The 26,400-nt window shown below is 35.4% G+C and overlaps 2 protein-coding genes and 1 pseudogene across 4 annotated transcripts in view; all 3 read right to left on the bottom strand.

The window, feature by feature from the left end:
• Positions 1-498: 498 nt before the first annotated feature.
• On the bottom strand, positions 499-3,116 carry LOC110685998 (F-box protein At1g10780-like). The gene is made up of 4 exons (XM_021862573.1): positions 2,657-3,116; positions 1,420-2,188; positions 1,039-1,319; positions 499-915 (listed from the first exon to the last, which is right to left on the bottom strand). Exons 2-4 carry the CDS (start codon positions 2,174-2,176, stop codon positions 679-681), a joined length of 1,275 nt encoding a protein of 424 aa, XP_021718265.1. The 5' UTR covers positions 2,177-2,188; positions 2,657-3,116; the 3' UTR covers positions 499-678.
• A 1,883-nt stretch (positions 3,117-4,999) lies between these two features.
• LOC110685999 (importin-9-like) overlaps positions 5,000-26,400 on the bottom strand; it is a 31,151-nt gene continuing 9,750 nt past the window's right edge. The window contains exons 11-35 of one of the 3 annotated variants that reach the window (XM_021862575.1): positions 24,034-24,081; positions 23,839-23,907; positions 23,392-23,467; positions 22,400-22,530; positions 20,764-20,823; positions 20,566-20,635; positions 20,428-20,492; positions 20,277-20,338; positions 20,059-20,182; positions 19,909-19,966; positions 19,610-19,722; positions 17,137-17,214; positions 16,985-17,047; positions 16,800-16,895; positions 16,609-16,718; positions 14,341-14,530; positions 13,507-13,621; positions 12,197-12,309; positions 12,048-12,125; positions 10,015-10,080; positions 9,803-9,931; positions 9,569-9,625; positions 9,392-9,472; positions 9,135-9,289; positions 5,000-5,424 (exon numbers count right to left, since the gene is read on the bottom strand). In XM_021862575.1, coding sequence (XP_021718267.1) covers positions 9,221-9,289; positions 9,392-9,472; positions 9,569-9,625; positions 9,803-9,931; positions 10,015-10,080; positions 12,048-12,125; positions 12,197-12,309; positions 13,507-13,621; positions 14,341-14,530; positions 16,609-16,718; positions 16,800-16,895; positions 16,985-17,047; positions 17,137-17,214; positions 19,610-19,722; positions 19,909-19,966; positions 20,059-20,182; positions 20,277-20,338; positions 20,428-20,492; positions 20,566-20,635; positions 20,764-20,823; positions 22,400-22,530; positions 23,392-23,467; positions 23,839-23,907; positions 24,034-24,081 — 2,121 coding nt within the window. In that variant the 3' untranslated portion in view covers positions 5,000-5,424; positions 9,135-9,220. Of the gene's footprint in view, positions 5,425-8,665; positions 9,038-9,134; positions 9,290-9,391; positions 9,473-9,568; positions 9,626-9,802; positions 9,932-10,014; positions 10,081-12,047; positions 12,126-12,196; positions 12,310-13,506; positions 13,622-14,340; positions 14,531-16,608; positions 16,719-16,799; positions 16,896-16,984; positions 17,048-17,136; positions 17,215-19,609; positions 19,723-19,908; positions 19,967-20,058; positions 20,183-20,276; positions 20,339-20,427; positions 20,493-20,565; positions 20,636-20,763; positions 20,824-22,399; positions 22,531-23,391; positions 23,468-23,838; positions 23,908-24,033; positions 24,082-26,400 lie in introns of those variants that run through there. The other 2 variants (XM_021862574.1, XM_021862576.1) reach the window with 2 other exon arrangements.
• Positions 5,619-8,104, bottom strand: LOC110686001 (annotated as a pseudogene).

A 26,400-nucleotide genomic window follows, 5' to 3' on the forward strand; every position in this document is an offset into this window, starting at 1 on the left:
AGTTCCAACCTATCCTCAATCATTGAGGCGTTTCTTCCAAGAAGATAGCCAACAATTGTTCACTAGAAAAGGATACTTTTCAATCAAACTAGTTTGCTTAACTTTCGCTCTAAACATTTTATATATATAGCTACAAGAGCAGAAATGAGAAGCTAAACTCTTTGGTATACTATGGTTATAAGTTTTCTGATTTGTTAGTCACTTGTTTGATGTTTTTACCCTCTTAATTTTCATCATAAGCTTGCTAGAGCGCTGAATTATCCAGATTCCAGAGTCATCAAAGAGAGAGGCAGAGTCACAGCTACTCACAAGTCACGACCATCAACCTAACTTGTATCAATTCGATCTTGATCTAGCCCTAATAGAGCTCTCCTCGATCAATGTACTTTTATAAACGATACTATAGTCTCTTAAAGATGGTTTCAAGGCTTCTTGTGATCAAATCTTGTCAAAATACATAGTTCCAAAGTGAAAATATAGCAGCCAAAACTTCAAATTCAGAGAGTCTAGACAACAAAAACAGTTCAAATGGAAGGGAATTGATACATTTATCTGTTAAAAATAATGAGGATACAGTTTATCAGTTAAAATTGATGAAGTTCTAGATGAAACAACAAATGATGTGGGAATACCACGTAAAGGGAAAGAGAGGAAGAGAGTTGAATCACTTCTTCCTTGTTATTCTATTCGAACAATTTTTCGATTCATGTATTTAAACCTACAGATATCCTCAAAGAAATCGTCTGTGCTGCTATGGCTACTCTTCATCTGAAGAATCTTTATTACCATCTTCTTAAGGTTTCGCGCATACTTCACAAATGACTCAAGAGTACTCATTTTCTGTTCAGCATTCAATGGTGATCTTACAGTTAGTACAATCTCTTCCAAACATGGAATTGAAAACTTCGAATCGACCTGCAACCAATAAAAGACAGGCGTCACACCTCAAGTAAGAGCTGTAAGACTACTGCAGAACATCCAAAACTAATTCCAATGTATATACTCTACGAAGGTTATGTTATGCTAAAGTTCACTCACACTTTTCAAGCTATTTTTCTGACATAATGCAGCAAACATAGCTCCATGGATATCAAACTTTTGGAGCTTTGGATGAGCATTAAAGAACTCAACAAAATCGATCTCAGGGAAGGGCAGAAGGTTTTCAAAGTCCCCAGTAAATTCAACCTTCATGTAAAGATACTTCACTTCAGAAGCCCATTGAAGCATCTTGCTTATGGCATCCCAACACCATTGAACACCCCTCAACGACAGGGTTTCGAGTGCCACAAGCTTACTAAAATCAACCAAGTACACTTTTCCTGTCAATAAACATTATAAGATTGAAAACTGTCAGTTCAACAGAAAATTGGAACCCCTCAAAACAGTCTGATTAGGAAAGTGATCATAGCAGGAATTTACCTCCACTGTTGGAAATCGAAAGATTTCGAAGGCATTGAGTGTCCCGAACCCTCATCCAACCACACCCTTGAATCTCAAGGCTGATTAACTTTGGACAAGAAATGGTGAGGGAATTGTTTCCAGCACCATAGAAGTCCAATTTACACTCCTCTAACTCTTTCATATTAATCGAAACAGACCGAATTCCCTCGCAACCAAGAAGCAATAATCGATTCAAATTAGGACACAAATGAAGTGCATCTACCAACGTATGATCCTCCATTCTTGCCCCAACAATTTCAAGATTTCGAAGATAATGGAAAGTCTCCCATTTAGGTGATTGGGTCATCATCACACCCCACAACCTTAAGGATTCTAAATTCTTTGCAATACCGAGACAATCTAATTTACTCGACGAATTCTCTGGACTAATTTGATGTTCCGAAAGGCTATCCATTCGAAGCTCGAGATGTCTAAGGGACTTATTAGCTACATTGAGCCAAGCTGCTAGCCCTGAACTAGAGAAAGGACAGTATACAACAAGCTCCTCTAATCGAACTACCATCATTACAATTTTCAATATGATTTCATCAGGGTTGGTATCGTCACAATCTCTCATTGAGGACGTATCGAAAACGTTTCGAGGAAAGTACAGGCTTCGAATAAATGGCATAGACTCTTTCCATCTCTTTGAGACTGAGATACAAGATGTCACATCTTTGGCATTGTTTAGGTGAGACAATATGTATTGAACAATGGCATCTGGCAATGACTCCATTTATTTTGTTCTCTGGGAACATTTAACAAACAATTAGTGAGCAAATTGAATTCAATCACCACAAATTAAATTTCAAAAAGATCCTACATTTACCGATTAATCAAGAAAGATACAGCAACAAAATCAGATGGGCAGATTTAGAATCTTGTAAACAACAATAAAACCCAAAACCCAGAAATTTCTGAGCAAATTAAGATAATTTACAGTGAATCTGACATTGTACAGCTCAATTACATCAAATCGGAACAAAAATTCAATGACCCAGAAAAATTCTATCAAATATACTAACATCTGACAGCTCAATTACATAAAATCGATTAGTAGAAACCCAATTCAATTACAAACAGATTACTCAATTAAAAGTTCAACCACCCAATTCAGTAAGCTCAACACAAAGAAATCAAACAAAACCCAGAAAAATTCAAAAACTATAAACTAAAATGAATGAAACCCAAAAAATTAGAGGGAAAAGGAGCTTACATTTGAAAGAATTAGGATCTGGGTTGCTCCCAAAATTGAGTGAGAAGAGAGAGAAAGAGAAGGGTTTGTGAGGAGAGAGAAAAAATGGGAAGGAGGTTTAAGGAGGAAGGAGCGCGGGTATAAGTGAAAGAGAAGAGGGAGGCTGGAATTTTTTCAAATTTCAAACGTTTTTATTTTTATTATTTATTTGATTTATTTTAATTAATTTGATTTATTTTAATTTATGGGTTTTTTTTAACAGTATTACAGTGTACTGACACAGTCTTGAAGTGTGAGTTTTAGGGAAATTTTTAGAAAATGAAATTTAAAAAAAATTAAAAGAAAAAGGAAAAATGAAAATAGAAGAGGCTATAAAAACAACGGGTAGAGCGGCAATGTGCAATATTTAAAAAGTTTTGGGTTTGAATTTTTTTGAAAATTTGATCCGTTGTGAAAAAGATTTGACATTTCTGAAATGAAATTAAAGAGGCTGGACCGTTGAAGTTGGGTTGAGCTTGGTTGGGTTTGGCCCAATAATATTTTGAACACTTGAAGCCTCAACTTTCAAGAATTTCTTTTAATTTTAAGCTGCAATAGTATTTCTTAATTAAACTTTTACATTTGGGTCTGGAAATATTAAGAGTAATTTTCCTTAGGGAGCCAACTGAGGCAAATCGAACATTAGTCTGTTCATGTTTTAATTTCATTACGAGTGCTACTTTACGGCTCGATTGATGTCCCGAGTTAAAGGGTAGATTTATTTAAGTTGAGGTTAATATGAAAGCATAAATAAAGATGGTTAAGAATTAAGATGATATGACATTCAACTTAATTATGGTTGGTAATGTGCTGTGAAAAAACACGGATACTTTTTTAAAAACACTTTTTAAATATAAACTAGCCTTTTGAGACATTTGATACACGAGTTGTTACTTATAGGTTATTTTTCTTGAGAAATGTTAATTATTTGTGTTGTACATTGGTATTGTCATGTACTCCGTTATAGTTAGATTTAATCTACAAAAAGAAAAAAATAAAGTAACAAAGATAGTATATTTGAAGTATACAAGAAGTTCTCCATAAAACACTATATGCAGATAAGGAGGCCAGTTGGTCATTGGGTGGATAATAATAACTTAATAAGGTTTCATACTTACATTTGAAAGTGATGATGGTAACTTAGTTTTATGCAACCTTGAGACACTAAAAATACACAATCTTGCATTCGAGAAGGAAACTGGGTACAAGGGAATTTAAAGCCTAGTTTCTCTGAAGAATTTAACTAAGAAAGACATCGAGCAGGAAAAAGTTGGATCTAACCAAGTTTAGTTGATGATGGATCATTTACTCCAATTACATACAAATTTAAAGAACTGTACTGTATTTGTGTATTACTAGGTCACTGAAAGTTCAGGGAAGGAGTATTATCTTGTATGTTGTATTGAGCACAATCACCATACAGATTTTCCCCTCGTTGTAGCGAAGCTTTTTTGAAACAATGATTAATTTCATGGATTTGACCAGGTTCTGGTTTGCTCTATCATCACTGCACAAATCTTTTTCTGTTTTATTGAATATAGGGGGGCATTTGAGACTCTTTCGATTAGTCATTACTATGTGATAATGTTGAATTTAGTACCACTTTATTTCAACTTCTGGTTGCTCACTTTGTGAGTCTTACTACTGCAAATTTGTGAGAGGGAATACTCAAATAAGACCGATAAGATCTATGTTATTCAGACTCTTCATTTGGCCAGCCTCCTTATTTCCAATAACAGGACGATCATCCCAGTCATAGTTAGCAGACTCTTGTACTGCCTTTTCAGCAATAGCTTTGCGTTTACTGGAAGCTTCAGCAACAATACTCTCTCCTTCTCATAGACGACAGACAACTTAAATTCTTCAGTTGCATCAACAATACCAGGCCAGTCACTGATATGAGTATATATATATAACATCAGTAGAATCAGGTTATAAATCACAAATGAAACAACAGTTATTAAGGTAATGTGACCTCTGTCCACCTCTACTTGAGAGTAACAAATAGAAATATGCCGAATCTTTGTAGATAACATTCTTTAATTGATGTTCCTAAAAGTAATGTCTCGGTTAAAGAGTCAATACTTCTACCATGATTATTCACTGGAAAAAAACATAATCGTAGTGGTAGTGTAGTGACTGCCTTGCTATATTTATCTTGTTGAGTAGTTTCCAGATATTAACTTTTCATAATTTTCAATATGTACGTGGTAGCTAGATCCTCAAGATGTACATCTAAAATGATGTAAAAGTAAGCAGGAATAGCGATATAGAGTATGAAACACGAGTAAAATATTCATTAAAACAATTAAAACTCCAGCTGACTGAAGTAAATAGGCATTAACATTTTATATATGCTTCAGCAACTAGGTGTGAAGAGCCACTGAAGAAATCAAGTTAGTTGCATAACCTATAAATCAAATTAGTTCAGCACACTACATGGCCATGCCTCTTCATCAGGGTCCTTGATTTCTGGCATTTCATCTTCTTCCAAAGCCAAGGCCGAAAACTATTGCTAAAAGTTCTGATGCAACCACATTGTCCATATACCTATAGAATTCCTGACTATGAAACATCAATCAAACTCTATGAACAATAATAGAATGTGAACTGCACAATATACTGATATAGCCAATTCGGCCCAATTGTATGTCTTATAACAAACCAACAAGAACTCACTGCCATTAACCAGGAAACTATGTGAATTCGATACACGAGGGGTTGGACAAGTGACATCCCTCCATATGAAGCTGCAAAAGATTGAACATTTCACAAAGATCAAGTTAGCAAGAAATTGAGAAATTGGCTTATATACCTACAAATTAATCTGCAAGAAAAGAAAATCAATCCAGCACTGAGTTTGTTTCATGGCTTGTAAATAGTAAAGTATCAAATAACAATAACTAAATACAACAATAAATAGAATAGGGAGGGGTTAAAAAGGTATAGTAAAGTGATCTTAATTAAATTGAGCTAGAACAATTACATCCAAAATTGTTTTCAAAAAAAAAAAAAAAATTACACCCAAATTGAAGCTAAAATGCTTAAACAACCAAAAATATATCCACATATGTAAAGAAATTCAACACTTTTTCCTTAACAAAACTAGCCATTACAGGATACTCATTAATAACTTTAACATCATAACCACTCCTTAAGATTTGAGGAAGGAATAGCCACCAAGCGGTGACCGCGAGGAACCCAATAGTGAGCGGACCCGATATCAACCGGTGCAACCGAAACCTCGGCACAACCACCTCCTTAACCACAACCTCTAGCGCAGTACACACCCCATGTAAAACAAAGAACCACGTAACTTCCCACGTGGGCATCACACGTGTGAAATAAAAGTAAAGCAACTCATGCATGAGACCAGACCAGTGGCGGAGCCACATTAGAACAAGGGGGGACAGTTGTCCCCCATTTTCGGAAAAAAAGTTTTTTTTTAAAAAAAAAAAATCAAGAAAATACAGTAAAAGGCTATAAATAACATATACTTACAGTAGATATCACAATATTGAATATGGTTTGGTGGTTGAGTCCTTAGTAAGGTTGTGTTTTGGTCCTAGGTTCGATTCCCTACTCTACTGTTTTTCAGCTTTTTTGTTTTTTTTTTCCCCTACTTCTTGTTTTTTTTATTACATACTCTAATTTTCAACAACCTTTTTAATTTGATTTTTTATTTCCTATTTCTTGTTTTAGGATTTTTAATGTTATTTCTTATTTCCTACTTCTTGTTTTTAATTATCACTTAACTAAGTGTGCTTAAACTCAATTTTTTTTTACATTTCTAATAAATAGATTACTATTAATTAATTGTTTGTAACTGTGTTTTAACGAAATACATATTAATAATATGATTGATTTGAAAAAGTTGAGTTTATTTTTTCGAATGTAACTCAAACCCTGGCCCTTCATATCTACCATCAATTTGTTTTAACGATAATTATTTGACTTTATGATAAGGTAATTAATTCGTATTTATCAATTATGTGATTACATAACAGGATTTACAAATATAAATTTATTCATTTTTGTTGGATAATTTTCTTAATATACAATAAAACTTTTTTACCCCTCTTTTTCCATATAGAAATAATTGGCATATGTGATTTCAAATAAATATTAAACAATTTAGGTTATCAATTTTTTTCTTGAGATTTTTGCCGAAACTTTAACCTCCAAAATTTGTCCCCCCGAATTATAAATCCTGGCTCCGCCACTGGACCAGACAAAGTAAAAGCCGCCAACATCCCACTAACAACAGCCCACCTTTTCCCAACCAGTGGCAATGCGACACGTCGAATCGGATCGTAAGCTGACAACCGTAAGATATCCGACACCATAAGATTCCATCTACGGCCCCAAAAATCCTGAAGCGATGTAGCCAAATAAGTTATAAGGCTCGTCAAATTGTGGGTCCAAGCCCAGGCCCAAAACGGCCCGAACCAAAGCCGCGGTAATTCCCAAAATTACCTCCACACCAAGGTAAAGATGACAGCAGTAATTTACTAATAGAAGAGACTTGGGTAAGTTATTACGAAAGTCGTATATTTTGAGCACAACTGCAAATGCAAGCAATTTAACCCCAAATATAACAAGAGATTTATGTGGGTTACTCCGATTATTGTTGGTGAATCTGGAGTTGACTTTTATGGGAAGAAGAGCAACGGAAATGAAAAGAGGTAAAGAGGTGTTTGGAAGAGAAGAAAGAGGGCCTAAATGAAAGGAATAAAGGAGGAGTTTAAAGTTGGCTAACCAAACAAGGTAGAAGATAGTGGGGCCTCCAAGATGGAAAGAGGAGAGAGAAAATGGGAGAATAGTGAAGAGATAGATGATTGGAAGAATGAAGAATAATCTGAAAATGGGTTTTTTGATATGGAAGATACTAGATATTGAGTAGGCGTAGGGCGTAGCTAGCTGATGCTATTGCTACTGCCCATATCTTGATGAAATTCCAGATCTCTGTTTCCATTTGATGATATTAGTACTTCCTTTGTTTCGAAAAAAATGCGACACTTTGACTAAAAATGTGTTTGGTTTTTTGTTTATGTTTAGACGAATTTCGGGTGCTTGTTTAAGTAATGAGGGTTGGAGATGTTGAGGAACGAATTAAAGCTCACCTTGTTACTTTTAGGATTGAATAATCTGAAATGGAAGTTCCAAGATATGTTATACAGCACCATTTTCCAGCAGTAATAAATATATAGTGTATAGCCAATAGGAGTATGATGGGATGAGCTGTATTCATTACATTCAAAATTTATGAATTTAAACACATTTACCAACAAATTTCCATTTGGTAACAACATCAACAAACCACGTCACAATCATCACGACAAATACTGTAATTAATTACTAAACCTAACACTAAAGTGCCCTACTCCCTGTCTTCCTCCGTCTCATAATACTCCGTGTATATGTATAATACACGTTTCTCATCTGTTGCGGAAAATTAAGGGTGGTATACTGGTATGTAGAGCGAGTGTATAATATTTTAATACTTCCTTCATATTAGTACATGGCAAGATTTAAAAAAAAAAATTAATGACATGAAAAAAAAACATGTACAATATTATGGGATGGATGGTACATAATTTTTTTCCAAAAAACCGCTAAGTGATAGTAAAATCCAATTACTAGATTTTTATGTGATGTTATAATAAAAGTTTGAGATTTTGTAGTGTTATAATCCAATTTTTGAGAAATTTGTAGTGTTATTTTCTAAAATTTCCAATAATAAAATGACGAAGAAGTTGGTTTGGAGGATTTGAGTGGTCTATGATAGTGGAGCTCATGAAATGGGAATAAAAATAGGAATTAAAACAAGGCACGAGGTATGCCAATTTGTTGCTAAATAATTACCGAGTACACGTGTACCTAAATACCAAGGAATATCTATTTGGTACCAAGGAAAGTCTAGTTAGTGCTCTCTCTATTCTTTTTTGTTTTAAGGCCTGTTTCCTCTCGCAAAAAAATCAAACGTAGAAAAACCAAAAAACAACTCCATCCTTTTGATGATTTGAATCAAGTCCCGATATATCATACTATATGTTACACCTTACATGCTCTTCAGCTCTTGTACAATGACAATTTACATAAATTCCATGTTTTTGCTATAGGATGCGAAATCTCACATATCAAAGTCACATGGTTCTGGTAATCTGCCTTCTACTAGACCTCTTCAGGCACAACAGCCTCACGCACCCACACCCACCCCCTCTTTGTTTCCCCCCAAACAGCCACCCAAAAATATAAGGGGAAAAAAATGAAAAGCAACCAAAGAATTACAATGCAAATCAAGTTACAATTCTAATACAACCACATCTTGACATTGTAGATAAACAATGGGGACGCCTTAACCTGAAGATACAATGATCACAAAAATCACATCACTTGAGAGTTATACCAGAGTATTCAGAAGAATACAGAACATCTGAGCATGGATAAAAAGACATACCGTTGAAACACATGACAAGGCAGGCAACCAATCTTTTCGATGTGTGCATATATGGGGAAGCTCAGCATCAACGACAAACTAGGCTTTTAGGCAGTATTGCGTTGGTAATGATTTAAAATCATTTGAATTGCATGCCGTTGAGATTGCGTTAAGCTCTGCAGTGTAAGCATAAGACAAATATTAATAGCATTTCAAGTTGAATGCAATGATGCAACTAGAGTTTATTCAGCCTATACAGAATCTAATTTCGAGGCAACCTGGGAAAGCTGATCAAAAAGTGTTGTGTCACTCTGGTAGAACTTCACCAAAAAATCAACAAGATAATTTGCTACATTAATCTGCAAAAGTAAATGGAACAGATAACAAGGATTAGATCAACAATGATTTCATCAACCTGTACGCAATATGCCCATCAGATAGCACAATGAATTAACCTCATTAAGGGGGTCGATACTGCTCAATAGATCATCTTCATCTCCATCCTGTTGATTCTTCAGCACCATGCATCGTTAAAGATATGTTAGCAGATTTTATGATAAGAATATAAAGCATTCAGGGAAAAAAAACATAAAATAATAATAATAAAAAAAAATTAAAAAAAAAAAATGAATCCAAGGAACATAAGAGGAGAAATAGGGAGAAAAAAAAAAGAAAAAAAAAAAAATTACCTCAAATACTTTTGCCATTGCCGCAAGATGTTCATAAGCAGGTTTGCCAGAAGATTTGGCAGTTGCCACATGTAAGGTATTTTGATCTACATCTGCATCTCCTGCATCAATTTCCTCCCAATCACTATCCTGCCACAGCATTTAAATTGAACTTTTTTAGTTCAGGTTACTTTACACGATACAAATAATACAATCAATAGTTCAATCATTACCTCCTCGTCATGCTCCGTCACTTGTTCTTGAATCTCAATTAGTGTATCCGCTAACAAGGCAAGAATCTGCATCAGATTATTAAAAAAAACGTACGAGATTAATATGTAATTTCCCACAGTTTGTTCTCGAACAGTCTAACCTCCATATATATCTTGCAACAAATCAGGACAACAGAGGGTAGATCAGTATGCTCAGAGTAGATTAGTCTTTCTTATGACTGGATAAGTGGATAACAGAGGGTGATTGCATGGGTCACTATTCAACAAGATAAGGGATTAGCCCGTCAGGTCTTTTCAGTCACAGAGCCGGCCGTTCACAAGGTAGGGAAACTCTTTCAAAGTAGCTATTTTTCCAATTAGACAATACTGGTTTTTGGGGTGTAGAGTCAAAGAATTGGGAGATTTGAGACTGACTGTACCTACCGCTTCTTTTTGGGGTCGGTTATTTTAGTTTTTATTGAAATTGTACACCAACTTAGTACGACTTCTCTAAGTGAACCCTAACTGACGGAGGTCAACTCGCAAGAGGTAAAAATAATGCACTAAAATTACATGCATCAGGCCTTTTGTGTGCATATGTTGGGGGGAAGGAATATGCTGCAGTTTGATTTAGACGTACTGCAGGGATGCTTATCTTTGAAGTATGCATAGTATGGAGAGGAAAAGCATACAAGATATTGAAAAATCTATGCTCACAATCACAAGATCTCATTAAATCTATCTTCGGATTGGCTCTTAAGAGAAACGGTTGTACATGAAACGTAACACAGAATGATAGTAATGTGATAGGTTTTGTTATTAGCATAAGACAACTCAAGCCTTCTAACCCCAAATGTAAGGAATTGTAAAAGAACGGAATGTGCTTAAATCTTTTGTCACGCCTATGTAAAATAATAAGGGACCAAATGAGCACTATAAAGTTTTAACTAATAGTCTAATACCAAAGATATTGATTCGACAATGGACATGCTATAAAACCATCATCTGTCTAGAACTTAAACTACATACACAAAGTGACAACAATATACCATGCCTACTAAGCTTGTCTTAACTAGATCCAGGTTTTGTTCTTTTCACCAACATCACCACCCACCCACACCACCTTCCCCGAAAACATTTACTGATCGTACCCTCACCAACTTCCCCAAAAACACGATCCACTGATCGTACCCTCACCACCTTCCCTGGAAACACCACCCAATACCCTACTTTCACTGAAACAACCACCCTCACTATTCACCAACCCACGAAACTAACCCTCACCACACCCCCCAACGAAATTTACAGAACTCGAATCCATGGTGGTCGGAATGTGCCACGGGTTCCAGATCTGAAAATTCAGTGGTTAAATTTGATGCCCATGATCTCAAATTTTGAGGGGAAAAACGAGAGGAAAAAAAAGGAAGGTGTTGGTGGCGAGATTCAATTAAATGACGTTGGTTTGGTTGTGGTGGTTGGCTGTGTGGTGTAGTATTTTCTTGATTCTTTCTTTCTCCTCTTGATTTGAGCAGCTATTTTTTTTTTTTTTTTTTGTTGTTGTGAAACTGTCAAGAATGATGCATGTGGTGGCATTGTAGTAGTGGTGGTGGTGATGGTGGGATGGTTTGATATAATGACAGGGATAAGGTTAAGGGGTGGGACAAGTAATTAAATGGCTTAATTGTTGCCCTTTTACTTTTTCTCTCCTCCTTGGTATGAGTGAAAAAGGACATGTTGCACATAAAAATAAAATAAAACGTTTAAAAGAAGGAGAGGAAGTACTATTATAGAATGTTCAAAAAAGTGACACATTAGTTATAAACTTATTAGATTATGGTCCAAATATATGCCCACTTAAATGGACTGGTGCAAAGAAAAAGAAAAAAAAAAATCTTTACTCATTTCGTTTGGGCATATAGTTTTAAGAAAGATAATTTGATATTGAGATACATGTAAATTTTACTGGAAAAAATACTTGTGAGTGGAGACAGTTAATCCCAGAAAGAGGGAGTACATGAGAAAGAGAGAACACCAGAATCAAGGAGAAGTACCACCTTTGCATTAAGAGGCATCACAGTCCACTGTTCTGGAGCTGATTTAGCTTTTGAACGTGTTGTTATTCCTGCAGTGCTCTTCATACAATAGACAGTCAGCTCTTTTTACATAGTAACTCTGCAAAATAGTCCAGAATAAAAATTCAAACCTGAATCAAATGGCCTTGAACAAAGTTTTTTGCCAATTCTACATGCCTGGTAGACAGCAAAAGTGCCAAAGAAGTGGTAGTAACCTTAATTTGGTATGATCCCTGTACCTCACCTACAGAGGTTCAGATTAATGAAATCAACTTCAAACAGCAATCAATAATCATTACCAAAATACCAACACAGAGTAAAAGATACATCCCAGAATGCCAGTGACAGGTATTTAAAATAAATTGAAAAGTATGGATGACATATATGCGCAGCAAGCCAGCTATTCACGACGATGCAGAAAATTGAATCACCATGGCTACTGTAAAAATGTATTTTTCTAAGAGGTGCTCGATCAGTTGTATAAACTATCCTGCGCCCTTGTCCTTGGTATAAGGGGGGTGGGGGTTTCCAGAGGCATAAAATCCTTGTCCGGGGGGGGGGGGGAGAAGAGAGTGAAACTGTCTTTTAGTAAAGTTGTGTAATCTAATACTTGTAATTAAAGTCATTTTCCGCCGTTAATGTTAATGTTTTGCCGTCGAAGGTGGTTGTTTTGGATTCGGGTTTGGGTCCGTTGGTGTTTACTTGGGTGGTTGTGAGCTTGAAGGGAGATGACCAAAAGGTTTGGAGGGGAGAAAGTGTAGGCGAAGGTGGGGTCACAACAACTAAGGGTTGACAACGGTAGCGGAGGTGGCGACTTAGGTACAGACATACGTCAGGGGTGGTGGTGGCCTAGTGGACCTTGGTTGTTGGTTGTTGCGAGTTCACTTTTAGGTACCATACAAGAAGGGTAGGTGGGATAAGGGTAGGGTAACGGTATATTTGTCAATTGAATTTCTCTATAATTTCTTAATTGTACGCCAAAATGAAGTGTCATCTAATAAAAAACGGAGGAAGTATGTAATAAACTACATTTTTTGAAGAATTTATTTTAGTCGATCTGCTCCTGCTCCTTATTCTGATAATCATGGAGTAAGCAACATCAATTCATTTTTTCTAAAGTTCATTGAACAATAACAGTCCTTTTACAGATGCAAATTGCAGTACAGGCTGAGGCAGTCAGGTCATGACTGATTACTACATATAAAAGAAGTGAAGCACCCTATAACAATACAATCCAGAGATAAGACTCAAGATACCTCGATCAGCCTAGATCCCTGACATTGAGTTATCGTTGTGGTTGTAATCCGAAAAAATAATGTTACAATTTTAAATGCAATCAGTGGAATCCTCATATTTCAAACAAAAACTTACAAGTAAATGCTCTACGTATACACTTCTGTCAGGTTATAAGAATTTGCATACTTTAATGACTACTACTAACCTTGATGCTTGACCCATTCAGACATTACATAAGCAAATGAATTCCTGTCACCATCTCTGGGTATGGAGACCAACAAATCAATAAACTGGCCAACATTTGGAGCGCTCAAATGAACCTATACACAGTACAAGGCATTAAATATACGGAATTAGCAGCGACATGTTCAATATAATTTCAACTATACAAAAATTTCCTCTCGGTTATAGGGAAAACTAATTGCAATAAAAACCACACAAACTTTCCGCTTTGGCTGCTACTACAACTTAAAGGAAAGATTGCATAAAGGAATGGGTCCACAACATCTCATTTATGCTTCAAATGAATTACTCAAGGTTCATGCCATTTACATAACACAACTGGACAACAATTTCCGCTTTGGCTGCTATTAGCCTATTATTGCAGCTTAAGGATTGCAGAATGGAATATATATACATCCTTTATTATGCACATCAGAAAAAAAAAAAAAAAAAAAAAAAAAAAAAAAAAATGGTACATGATCACTGATTAAATTCCACATTGGGATACATTAAAGTTGAAAAGATTCGAAGAAAAAATTACTTCTCTAGGGGGAACTAATCATAAACGCATTCTGATTTGGAACTTCTCATTAGATTGCTGATCTTCCAAACAAGAATTAGCCTGAGAACCAAAGGACTCACTGGAGAATGACTAAGAAAAATTCTAGCAGTAATATCATGCCACAAATTTGATGATTTTCGTAGAGATAAACATGAATGACATCATCCAAAGCCATGAACTGACGATTATTATTGAAAACGAAAGGTGATAAATTTTGCTAGTTCAAGGAAGCTACAAAAATGTTTAGAGTAATACCAATCTGGCAAAAACAAGTAGCAACGAGTTTTTCAGTCCAGCAATTTCACAAGATTGCATGCGCCTGACAAGTGCAGAGACCAGATCTTGAATATGCTGCCCCATTTGTGAAGGAAGATTCAAAATAAGTTGCAAAATGTAATTCCCAACAAAAAAAGATCCCGAGCTTTCTAGATCAGGGTCCAGAAGCCTGCATGCACAGCATAATCCAACAGTTACATATGACTAAAAATTATTACTTGTATTAAAAAAAATGATACACCCACAGAGAAACAGGTGACAAGTCAAATTAGCATATTGACTTGAACAAACGAAACAGATAAAAACTTAAGTACAGTATGAAGGAAATGAAAATGCAAAATAATTTCATAAACAATAGTCATAATAATATCCAGGTCAACAGCAATAACATGTAAAGAAAATTTGATTTTTTGTCACTAAAAACTTTGTGGCGTGATATTACAACACAGATCAACAGCAATAATATTTTGTCAGTAGCATGTGACAAGAGCTATTTTGTATAACAGTTTGAACACAAGAACCAAAGCATCAGTGGAAAGGAAAAAGGTAGCTGACAGTCATAGATACTATAGCAATCAACAATGAGGTTTCCTGCCTAAAGTGGGGGACTGATTTCGTTAACATAACATGTAAGGAAGCCACTTTACATATATTTACACAAAGAGGCTACTCAAGAAAGACCAATGGTAAAAGAGAAGTTATATTAACGAGCATTATACAACCACCATATCACTACTGGGGTCAAAGTAATACATCAAATTATCTGATTATTTATATTAATCAGAGGGCAAGACGACCTCAGAATTAAGGACAAACAAAAGAGCAAGAAATTGAACCCTATAAAGAAAGCCTCTTAAGACCACCTCCATCATATTAACAGTCATTTCAAGCAAACTAATGCATTTGGCAAAGACATAAGAGAATATGTAATAATGCATTTGTTCGAATACTCACACTATTGCTGCCGTAAATTGTTGTTGCATATTGTTGTTAGTAAGCACATTAACATGTCACTCAATTTCTTAAATGATACTCTCCATCCAGAAGGGCCGCTTGATTTTAGGATGATCATCATATATGCAAAGACACTTTTGTGGCCAAAACCAAATCACCATGTGGTCTGTCCAATGGATCTTACTGATAACAATACTCCCTCATTTGTTCGAATACTCACACTAGTGCTGCCTTATATTGTTGTTGCATATTGTTGTTAGTAAGCACATTAACATGTCATTCAATTTCTTAAATGATACTCTCCATCTAGAAGGGCCGCTTGATTTTAGGATAATCATCATATTATAATGCAAAGACACTTTTGTGGCCAAAACCAAATCACCATGTGGTCTGTCCAACTGATCTTACTGATAACAATACTCCCTCCTCCCTTCCCCCCTTTCCAAATTTCTGCTTACTTCTATTACCAATGGTATTATAACGACCAGTACTACAAATGTTATTTACCCTTTTCCCAAGTATCTGCTTTACTAATTGCAACAAATTGCTTGCTACATGTTTTTGAGGATTTTTCACCAGGCAATCGAGAACACAGTCTCGCTCTTTCGAGTTTGGTCACAAGCAAGACTACATACATCAAAACCCTTCCAGAACTCATACTCATACAGAGTAATTGTAGCAGTGAAAAACAGGTCTGCAATGAGAGCCAAACAGAAACATCCAATCTAACCTCTGTTGGCCTTACAGTGGAACTAGACTGGGAAACAATTTAATACACTTTAATTCAGTTTCAGAGGCAGATAGAAGGATGATGAAAATAATTCAGAATATTTAGATTTTATATCTGAAGGTTCTGAACCTCCAATTTGGAAATATCTACACAAGTTGAGAGTTGAATACCAAATTGACATATATACTAAGACATCCAAGCACCAATTTGGACTTCGCAGGTTCTAGTAATGCCCAAAAAAAAAAAAAAAAAAAAAAAAAAAGTCATCCTTAGCTAGCAGAAATAAACATAAAAATAAATCATTTTGAGTATATACTAATGTACAACAGCCAAATAGGAAACAATAATTCCTAAACCTAGATAATGTGAAAAAGATGGCACATATACATTCACGTCCCAAGCCAGTTCTCTAAATTGAAATTACGCTTCATAGGAAGCATCGCTCCTTTCATGCGTATTAAAGATGTTAAGATTTAATAAGAAAGTAGATCATGACCAAAATCAAAAAGACATAATTCTGTCACATGAATTGTATTTAACCATCAAAGAAGGATATCAAGTACCTTGAAAGAGCATCTAGAAGACTCCTCATAGTAAATCCAGGATCTCCACCCCAAGCAAGAAGTTCATTCTTTCCCCCACATACAAAAGCAGCTAAGCATTCTGTAGCATTCTAGTGAACAGTATAGATACAACTGAGTGCTAAAAGTAATTTAAAGATGTTGAAAATGAAATTCATCATAATAAGTCTTACCTGCATCTCACTATGATCATCACTCTGAAGTACAATTTGGATTATAGGGTTAAAACAAACATCATATAATGCTTTGACAACCGGACCAGGAGCATTCTGTCAAAAACAAAGGACATAAGCTCGATCTAGTGTGTTAAAAGAAAGGGAAAAAGAACTCTTAGAGAATAACAAGAGTCACAAGTCACCTTCAAAAGCATAGTCACCAAATCCAGTGATCCAGCAACTAATCCGTCAGGCTGCTGTTTCGGCTAATACACACAACCAAGCATGCAACTCAATAACTTGATCTTTCTGAACTGATTTGACCACTATCAAGGCTTGAGGATCCAAGACATACCTGACTAAGAATTGGTCCAATATAGGGTAATACACGAGAAACTAATGGTTCGATGCAACCCGGAGCATTTTTGATTGCCTGATGTGAAAAAAAAAAGGGCAAATATTCAAGAAATATAAATAGTTTAATAAAACATATAGATTAAAACCCAAAGCTCCTTGAATTCCCCCAAATAAAATCCACCAGGCCACCATGCACATCAACTAACAAACAATCACCATATACTCGGTTAGATATTCCCAAAGACTGGCCAGCATGTTTCATGTCACCAAACCAATAATCGACATAAGTTTGTATAGCAAGATACTGTTCATTCAGATACAAAAACCAGATCTTGTAATCATATATAGGCCAAGCTTACTCCGACATGCCCTCACCCAAATATAGAGGATATAGCTAAAAAATGCTAAGGATATTAAAACCTGTTAAACATAAGTGAAATCCAATCCGGGTAAGTTGGCTAACCACTATAACCCTTCGCAAGACGTTAAAAAAAAGAAAAGTAAAAAGCATCACTTATGGTCTTAAGAATGCTGATTTTAAGGTTTTAAAAATGAGTGATTGCCCTTCTCCGACCCATACTGCCTAACCGTGTACGTGTAGAAATAAGGGATCGTATTCGAGAATCAACAAATTTGATCCGACTACAAGTCTCTTTATTAGTACTGTCACGTGAATTGTAAAAGCATGAATGTGGTGGACCAAGTCTCTATCTATCTCATAGTCCTTTCCCCTAAATAGATACCGCTTTTAGGAGAAAACGACAGTAAAAAATTCAATTCCATAGAATTTCCAGTATTTGTAATTGATTTATTACATACAAAACAAATTAATCATGTAAATTTTCTCGCTTTTTTTAGTAATCTTTTGTTCGCTTTAATGATGAAATAATTTGATTTCTTATAATTTCTAATTATAACAAGAATTAATGGAATAATGGTAGATGCCAGGGCATGGATCCTGCAGATGTAATCCAAAAAAAAGATTCAAAAGTTGTTGTTAATGGATTTAAAAAGATAAATCCTATACCTACTGCGGCCAGATGAAGAAAGGAGCGCCTGAATGTTTCGCGGGAGTAGCGTCCCCATCCTTGTGCTGTAAGCCTACGGCCCCCCATATCATTCCTTTCCCTAAATGAGCAGGTGAAAGTGGAGACGTATCGGCCTATATTCCCACCAATGTGATAAATTGTGCGATAAAAAAGAAATTGGGCCGATGTGGATATCATGAACTTGTGAGGCGTCTATTTGTGTACTAATAAAGAGACTTGTAGGCGTCTAAGCCCAGTTTAAGAGCTTACTATAGTATAAAAATTCCATCCTATACTTTTCTCCCTAGGAAGTCTTCGAGGCAAAAGAGTGAAAGTGGGAATCGCACCTCCGGTGTACCAGTTATCGTGCCCACGGTAAACGCTGGGTAACCAAGTGAAAGGTCCTCTCAATAAGGTCCTTTCTTCCATTTAATTAAGCGTTAATGTAAATGAGCCATAACTATGTAGCCGAGAAACTTTCTAGTTACGAGTCTATTCTATATTGCCATGAGCAGTAAGAGTTGAGTTTAATAACCTACCCTATAGCTCTAGCGCTTCGCGTTCTTTCTATCCCATTCCATTCTGGGATAGGCAGCTAATACTAATCTAATAAGTTAAGTAGTCGTCTGATCAATCGGCTCGGACACTAGACCTGAGTTTAAACTACCTTTTTTTTCAAAAAAGAAAAGTAAGCATCAAAGCCCACAAGTTCCTTGCCCTGTTCATCATATGAACCATAAATAAAAACACGTAAAATATTAGCAGAAATAGAAATTTTAGGTGCAATAGAAAAGAATGTTGTAACCAGGGTGGGTTCACTTATTATGATATTACATATTCCAACCTTATGGTAGTTCGGAAAGCAAGAATGAGATTACTTGAATAGAACGATTCCTTCCGTCGTGTATCCCCGATTGATGCAACCTCAAATATGTAAGTAAAAAGAAAAAGGAAAAGAAAGAGTTTTCCCGATTTGGTCTGTCGAGCTTGAACCCTTTTCTTTTTATTATGACGGGTGGCATTTTGATCTCAAACAATAAGGAACGAGGAAGATCAATGCCTTTGAATTGGTGGAAGTCATCAGTTCGAGCCTGATTATCCCTAAACCCAATGTGAGTTTTATAAAATCACTTCTTACACTAAAAAATGCTAAGGATATTAAAACCTGTTAAGGTTCCATTCCATTTGTAAGAGTTCTTGATTTTTTGTTCCTGACTACTACATTTTTATCTTTAAAAACTTTCACTGGCCTATAGCCATCATCTACAAGCCTCTATTCTTTTAAATACACTAATCATTGATAAAGGAAACTCAATGAGACATGAAATTTCACACCAAGAAAAAGGAACTGGTATATCCAACGCCACTTCTTCTGTCCAATAATCTATAAACTTTTACTGAATGAGCAGAAAACAGGCACATAACAAGGAAGAAAAATGTTACCTCCAGAACTTCAATGGCATCTATACTAATAAAGGGATCAGAGACATGAGAGACCCATGTGTTAAGAATTATGGGGGAGATAATCGGCTCCACGGATAAAGATGCTTCATGACCTACGTAATAATAAATCTGATATTAATTTTAAGAGAAAGGACTCTGGACCCACAAAAAAAAAAAAAAAAAAAAAAAAAAAAAAAGGGTTAGAAGACAATTCTATTTCAGTAACAAACATCAATATATGAAGATAAGTCCACATTCCCGTCTTTAATTTTATGCAGGCATAAATTACAGAGAACTACCTGACTTTATAGCTGCCTGTAATGTTTCAAGTACTAGGTGCAAGCTTTCTTCAGATGCCTACAGTCAGGTAAAAGATGTAAGCTAGTGCATCAAGAAGATAACACGGGAAATAAAAATAGGAAAGCCATAACCTCCCAATAATACATTACATGGTTAAGTAGATCAACAAGTGATGAAAATAACTGCAATATCTGAGGTTGAAGAGCCTCTTTGTATGCTTCGGATAAGAGTTGGGAAAGCACACGACAGGAACCAACTTTAACAGGTGGCGGCCTGTACAGAATACATATCAGATATCTTCCCTGATAAGTCACAGCCTATCATTAAACTTGAACCCATTGCAATTTAAGTAAAAACTCATACTTACACATCCATGCCTATGGCTCTCAAGGAAGCAAAAAGAAAATGCTCAATCACCCCAAGGCTCAACTGCAAAGGAGGTCATTCTTAAGATACAGTTAAGCTGGAGAATTCCCCATATAGACAAAAATTTGAAAGAGACAAAACGCCAACATTACCATAGATGAGAACTTAGGCACTGATGAGAACACACGGGCATATAGGAAAGGGCATTCATGAACACCTGTCGAAAGGAATTGCTTAGCCAAATTACGTAAACAAAAATACAAACTCAAAGCCCTAACAATGTTGCATACCTGCTCCAATATCTTCCATTATCATTTGCTCTATAAATTTCTTCAAATCAAATCCATCAGAGCTGCAAACCTATTGAAAAGTGAATAACAAAGTAAGCAACCTCAAGTACAGGAAGACTTATGCATACTTTACATAGAAAATCATGAAAGTAATATTTGACTAATTGACTGCAACAGAGAATTCAAAGCTGCTCAAACCTCTGCTTCTTGCAATTGATCTGATAATGATGCCATAGCGTAAATAACAGCCTCTCTTATCTGTCAAAGGCCATATTGAAGAAGTAAGATTGACCACCTCAAGCATGAACTAATAAGATTAACATGAACTTTGATCATAACAAGAAACTAAGGGCATCTCCAATGGTAGGAAAGATCACTTCTAGCTTGACTTGCCACATCAGTATTTTCAGCTACAACACGTCGGTATAACCCCACATTGAAAGCAAAATTTAATTAAAATTTCCTTCCTTATATTGAGGCAAGGAAGATAACTGGTTTTGACTACAGAACTGAGTACAGGTACAAACTCCAATGTACAAGCAAGTTCTTCCATCTAGCAGAAGAATTTAAAGCTACAGCAAAAATTAACTATTGGAGTTACCCTTTGGCCCCATTTGGTTAAAAACTTTTGCATCACGCTTGCATGTATCCTATCACCCAAAACATTATTTCATGATAAGATGAAACTGCAGAAAAGATATGCGAAGTGGGGACCATCTAAGAAACCACCAAGGTATACTAGAGGAAAGAGATCGATTTTCTCCAATCCCCCATCCTTGACATCAGAGGGACAAACCTCAGCACCCTATTTTTTCAGACCATCATATCTAGTTCATTAACCCTACCTCATCTAGCTCTCATTGGCACAGGCTGGCATACAGATGGACTACGACCTAGGGAAAAACACTCGTATCAAATTTTAATATAAGTGAGAAACTTCAAGGTATCTTTTTAGTCAATATACAGTCCCTCGGTAGCTTAGTATCAAACAATACTTGCTTGTTTTTAAAATAGTCCTTGTCATTACATCATCATTTATCAAACCAAACCAACTTTTTCTATTTGTTATTAACAATTTGAAATGACAATCCTAATTTAATTAAAAAAAAAATCAAATGATGTGCTTCAAGATGATAAGTATTCTACAATCTTGGATAACGGCGGTCAAACAACAAATTATGCATCAAAATCTAAATGCTATAGCAACCCAGACTCGGCATCAGCAGATATCCAAAAATCATTTCAAATTTGAAGGTCATCTTTTCACAAATACATGAATGAACAATGGTATTACACCCAATGCCACCAAAGCAGCTCCCACTTGCGGAAGATGGTAAAAGGTACACAGCCTTATCCCTTCACCAATAAAGTGGCTGCTTCATTTAGACCCAAGATCTGAAACAAAACAATTGTCTGCTGCTTCACAATGAAAAGAAAGTGTAGCCATTTTATGAGCCCTCTCTCAATGAATGCATTTACAGATTTCCAATCATGACCAGAGTATAAAGAGAGCTCCATTCATGCAAACTTAATTTCTATTCAAATGGATCTAGCAGAATTGCAGAAACGTTTCACCAAGATGCATAGGCGTGTTAAGTAGTTAGTAGTTTGTCACATCAAAGACAGAAAAATACAAGTTTAGATATTAAAGCCAATTTACTCAACAACTCCCACTCCTGAAAATACGAAACACACACAGTAATTATTCAGGAAAAAGAAGACAAATAGCATGTATAAACTTCATCAAATAATTCTCAAATCAACACAGAACATATCAAATAATTCAAGTTTGCAAACCAATAAGTAATGCAGCTACAAAATTTGCTGCACTTACCCTCCACCAAAATTCAAAACCATCAGCCTTCTGCTGTTGTGACTCGATGAATCGCCTCCTAGCAGCATCTATCAAGGCACAAAGCCCATCCTCACCACAAGAACTGATGATCTCTTCTAATAATAGGACACCTGTAGACAAAATGTAACATCGACACAATTAGCAATTATACAGCCAAAATCAATTATATTACAAGGAAAAGGAGTGCTCCCCATGAACTGAGCCAGATCAAACATTATTGGCTATCTTATAAGTTAATATTATCAGGAAATATGTGTCCAACAGAATGAACACTTGACTCCAATCATAAAATAGCCTCAGAAAAGGTAGCATAGATCCTCAGTAGAGAGAAGCTAGGCCCTCAAAGATTTATTTTATTTTTTTTTTTTCCATCTATGTAGAACACCATATTATAATGGAAACTAAATTCCTTAGTTTACTAATCCAAGCCTTTTTTTTTTAGTCCTACTTTTCCAAGCCACATGCACTGAAGGCAACACAAAAAAGATGCAGACGTTGACAGAAAAGGGATGGCAATGCTGTTTACCAAAATTTTAACAATGCATAAGTTCCAAGCAAAAGAAAGGTAGAGTTCCCATATCAGATTATAAAAGTAACTAGGGGAATTCATAACATAACACTAAACTCTGGAGCGCTCGATTGAAGACAAAAGCAGAATAATATAGCAAGGCCTTCTCCAATTGACCTCTGGTTATAATCCTAACAAACAAGAAATCATTTGTTTCCCAAGATTTTAATGACCAAAATTTTAAAACTAAGTGTTTCTATATTTTCATATACATGGAGAAGAAGGAAAAAAAAAAAAAAAAAAAAAAAAAAAAAACATGTCCATCAATACGTGAACAAAAGGACTGGCTACATTACGTTAACTATCGATGAGGACAAATAGTTCCTTCTACTGAATCTGAAAATTTATTTTATATACTGATTTCTGTAAAAATTCTATAGTTGTCCCTTCAAGTTTTGCATACCAGAAACACGGCAGTTGTACATATTGTCATCTTCATCAGAGATATACTGATTTGCGTCCAGAGACCACGCATTCGTCTACATAATATCCAAGAAAGAAAAAATAGTTATAGAATACAAAATCTAAATTGCGCAACTTTAGTTCCTCAATTTTGTCTATGAGTGACCTATCAGAGACCAAAACAGGATTTAAAAATGTATGTGGGAATCTTCTGATGGCCACAAAAACATAATAATACAGCTGATAAAGTCGTATCATTTCCACAATTCACAGGTGCCTTTTTTAAGGAAAAACGTCTGGTTTGAACAAATGTAAAGTGAGCAAGGAAAACAAATCAAACAAGTTCATGATGACGAGATAATAAATTAAAATTGACTATCCAATTCAGACAGCCAGAAATTCAAGTATCACCAAAGAGGTATCAAAAACAAAAGAAAAAATGGAGCACCTGTTGTTCTGTAATCTGCATAAATCCAAATGTATAGTAAACCAGCTCTTGCAAGTTATTTGCAACAACCTAAATAGAAAAAGGAAAAGCCATTATCAGCAGTGCATAACAAGAAAACAAAATCAAGTTCCAAAATAAAACAAGAAAACAAAATAAAGTTACAAATCTGAATTCAAGGTTCATTTGCTATTATACCTTCACAAATCTTGAACTGCCAACGATTGTCAGCAAAAATTCAAATAACTGCAAAACGTTTGTGTTAGTAACCTTATCTAAAGAGGTAAAGAAAGAAGATACCATACTGACAAATCAACCTGACTACACTGCACTACTAAAAATATTAGTTTGAAAAAGATGCAGGGCATAAAACAATAAATTTACATATAAAATAAAGTGAATGACCAATCACTGCTAGAAAAATAGAATATTGACTTCCATTCTTTGCCTGAATCATAAAGCTGCAAAATGTTTCTAGAAGACTTATTTGATAATAACCCTGTATAACTCACATCACAGCCATCTAGACAGATCTATACAGCCTTGCCATTCAATTACATTTCCTTCATTCTCTAGAGGATGTAACATAGGGGTAGGGGGAGGCACAAATGTTAAGGAGACCCGTGTAATAGGTGAGAGAAAAATAGAGATGATTAAGGTGGCACATTTGATGATGAGAGAAAAAGGGAAACAAAAGCCAAAGCATAATGTTGCATCCAATATGAAACTTCCTATAATTGGAAGTGTAGCATCCTTTAGAGAATGGAGGAAGTTTTAAATTTTTAGAGACTACTTTATAAGCAAATGGTTTTTTTCGTAAGAACAAAAAACAATTATCAGAAAGGGTAATACAGAAGGAGAACAAGATTTCCTCACAACAAACTCTTTAATTAAATATAGGAAGGGTAATACAGAAGGTGGACAAAGTGTCCTCACAAAGAAACTTTAAAAAACACATATTAGCCAAATTCCTCTGCATCCCCACTAAAGTGTAATTTGGGAAATCTCCGGCTTCCTTAATCCATAAAGAAGCTAGCAAAGTCACTTTATATTAAAAAAAAAAACACAAAAGAAACGTCCTTAAAAATTCGTCCATCTTTTTCTCGATGTCTATCCAAACACACCACAAGATTGTCATCATTGTATTTCGCCAAAGCAACTTATCCTTCGCCCTACCAAATCCCACAAACCGTATTTGTAACCATTCCTAAATGTTCAAGGGACACACTTAAGTCTCCTCTTTATAAAATACAAAGTATCTTCTCCAGATTAAGCACATTAATTGTCATATATTTACCTCTACCAATGCTTATTTATTTTAGAATTTTGCATCATACATGATTGGGAACAGTGCAAGAAATCAAGCCAAACTAGCAAATCTTGATAGCTCCATTAGACTTCAGTACAATAATTATGCCTTGAAGTTGCAATGACTGATCCAAGTAGCGAATAAAGAAATATACAACTTTCTTGTTTTTCAAGTTTTCTTAAGATTCAGCTTCCATCTGTCCTGACTTCAAGCATGAAGTTGATGCTGCTGTTCTATAAGTTCTGGAAGCATTGTGCCATAGTTTGTAGAATCTGTAGATTCAACAAGATGGAGTCTAGGGTTATGGTTTCAAGGCCCTCAGGCCAAATAGTTTCAAGGCCCTCAGACCATTCAGATTCCCGGACAAGGGAGTTGAACTCAACTATCCACTCTCAAGGTTCGTATAGATCACTAGATGCTGGTGTTCTTCAAGTTCTCTAGCTAAAGTAGCTTATAAAAGGTAAAATTTCTGCTGTCAAAGACTAACGACGCTCTCATTTTGGGATTTAGTAGGCTGGACCCTCTAGACTCTAGAGTATCTCCTCTTTGTCTATTGCCCGAGCTTTGGCTATTAAGTAACACTATTTCTATTCAATCATAGATTCCATTTCCATCAATCAGAAACAACCTTATCAAGTTTATCAAAAAAATACTTGACACTACCCTAAAATCAAAGTCATAGAGCTTTTAGCCTATATACACCAAGGTCACTAAGGGTGCTTAAAAATAAGGTTTGCGCTATTCATTGCAACTAGTATTACAATTAGAGAATTATTTCAATTAAGCTTTAGGAAGGTAGTGTGAAATGTGACTTCAGTATGCAATACGTCTTTTGCATTAGGAAAATTGGCTTAAAATAATACCAACTATCAACGATGTGTGCAAAATAATACAAACTCAACTATTTGCTATTAGCGATACCACCTTTTGTACTATATGTGCAAAATAGTACGCCGGTCACTGAAAAAGAATTTCGAGGAATATTCTATCTATATTTATTATTATTTTAGTTTTTTTAATTAATTTAATGTTTTCTTTTCAAAATACATATTATGTTAACAACTCCCCACCCCTTTGTTAGGCTTTTTTTCTTTGTTTTTTTTTCCCGAATTGTCAATATGTGTTTAAACCATTTTTTTTTCAAAATACCTGTAGTAATTTCTACTATCATACAATAATATATAGGGTATTTAAATGCATTATTATATTCATATAATTAGTTTTAAAAACCCAAAAATTCCCCAAATTCACCAACC

This window comes from Chenopodium quinoa, unplaced genomic scaffold (genome assembly GCF_001683475.1).
Source record: "Chenopodium quinoa cultivar QQ74 unplaced genomic scaffold, ASM168347v1, whole genome shotgun sequence".
NCBI lineage: Eukaryota > Viridiplantae > Streptophyta > Magnoliopsida > Caryophyllales > Amaranthaceae > Chenopodium > Chenopodium quinoa.

Excerpts from the sequence above, each read along its gene's own strand:
- LOC110685998 (XM_021862573.1), bottom strand. The coding sequence starts at position 2,176 with ATGGAGTCATTGCCAGATGCCATTGTTCAATACATATTGTCTCACCTA. Across the intron at positions 1,320-1,419 it reads TTCGATTTCCAACAGTGGAG|GAAAAGTGTACTTGGTTGAT; the intron begins GTAAATTCCTGC and ends GTTTATTGACAG. Across the intron at positions 916-1,038 it reads AGAAAAATAGCTTGAAAAGT|GTCGATTCGAAGTTTTCAAT; the intron begins GTGAGTGAACTT and ends TATTGGTTGCAG.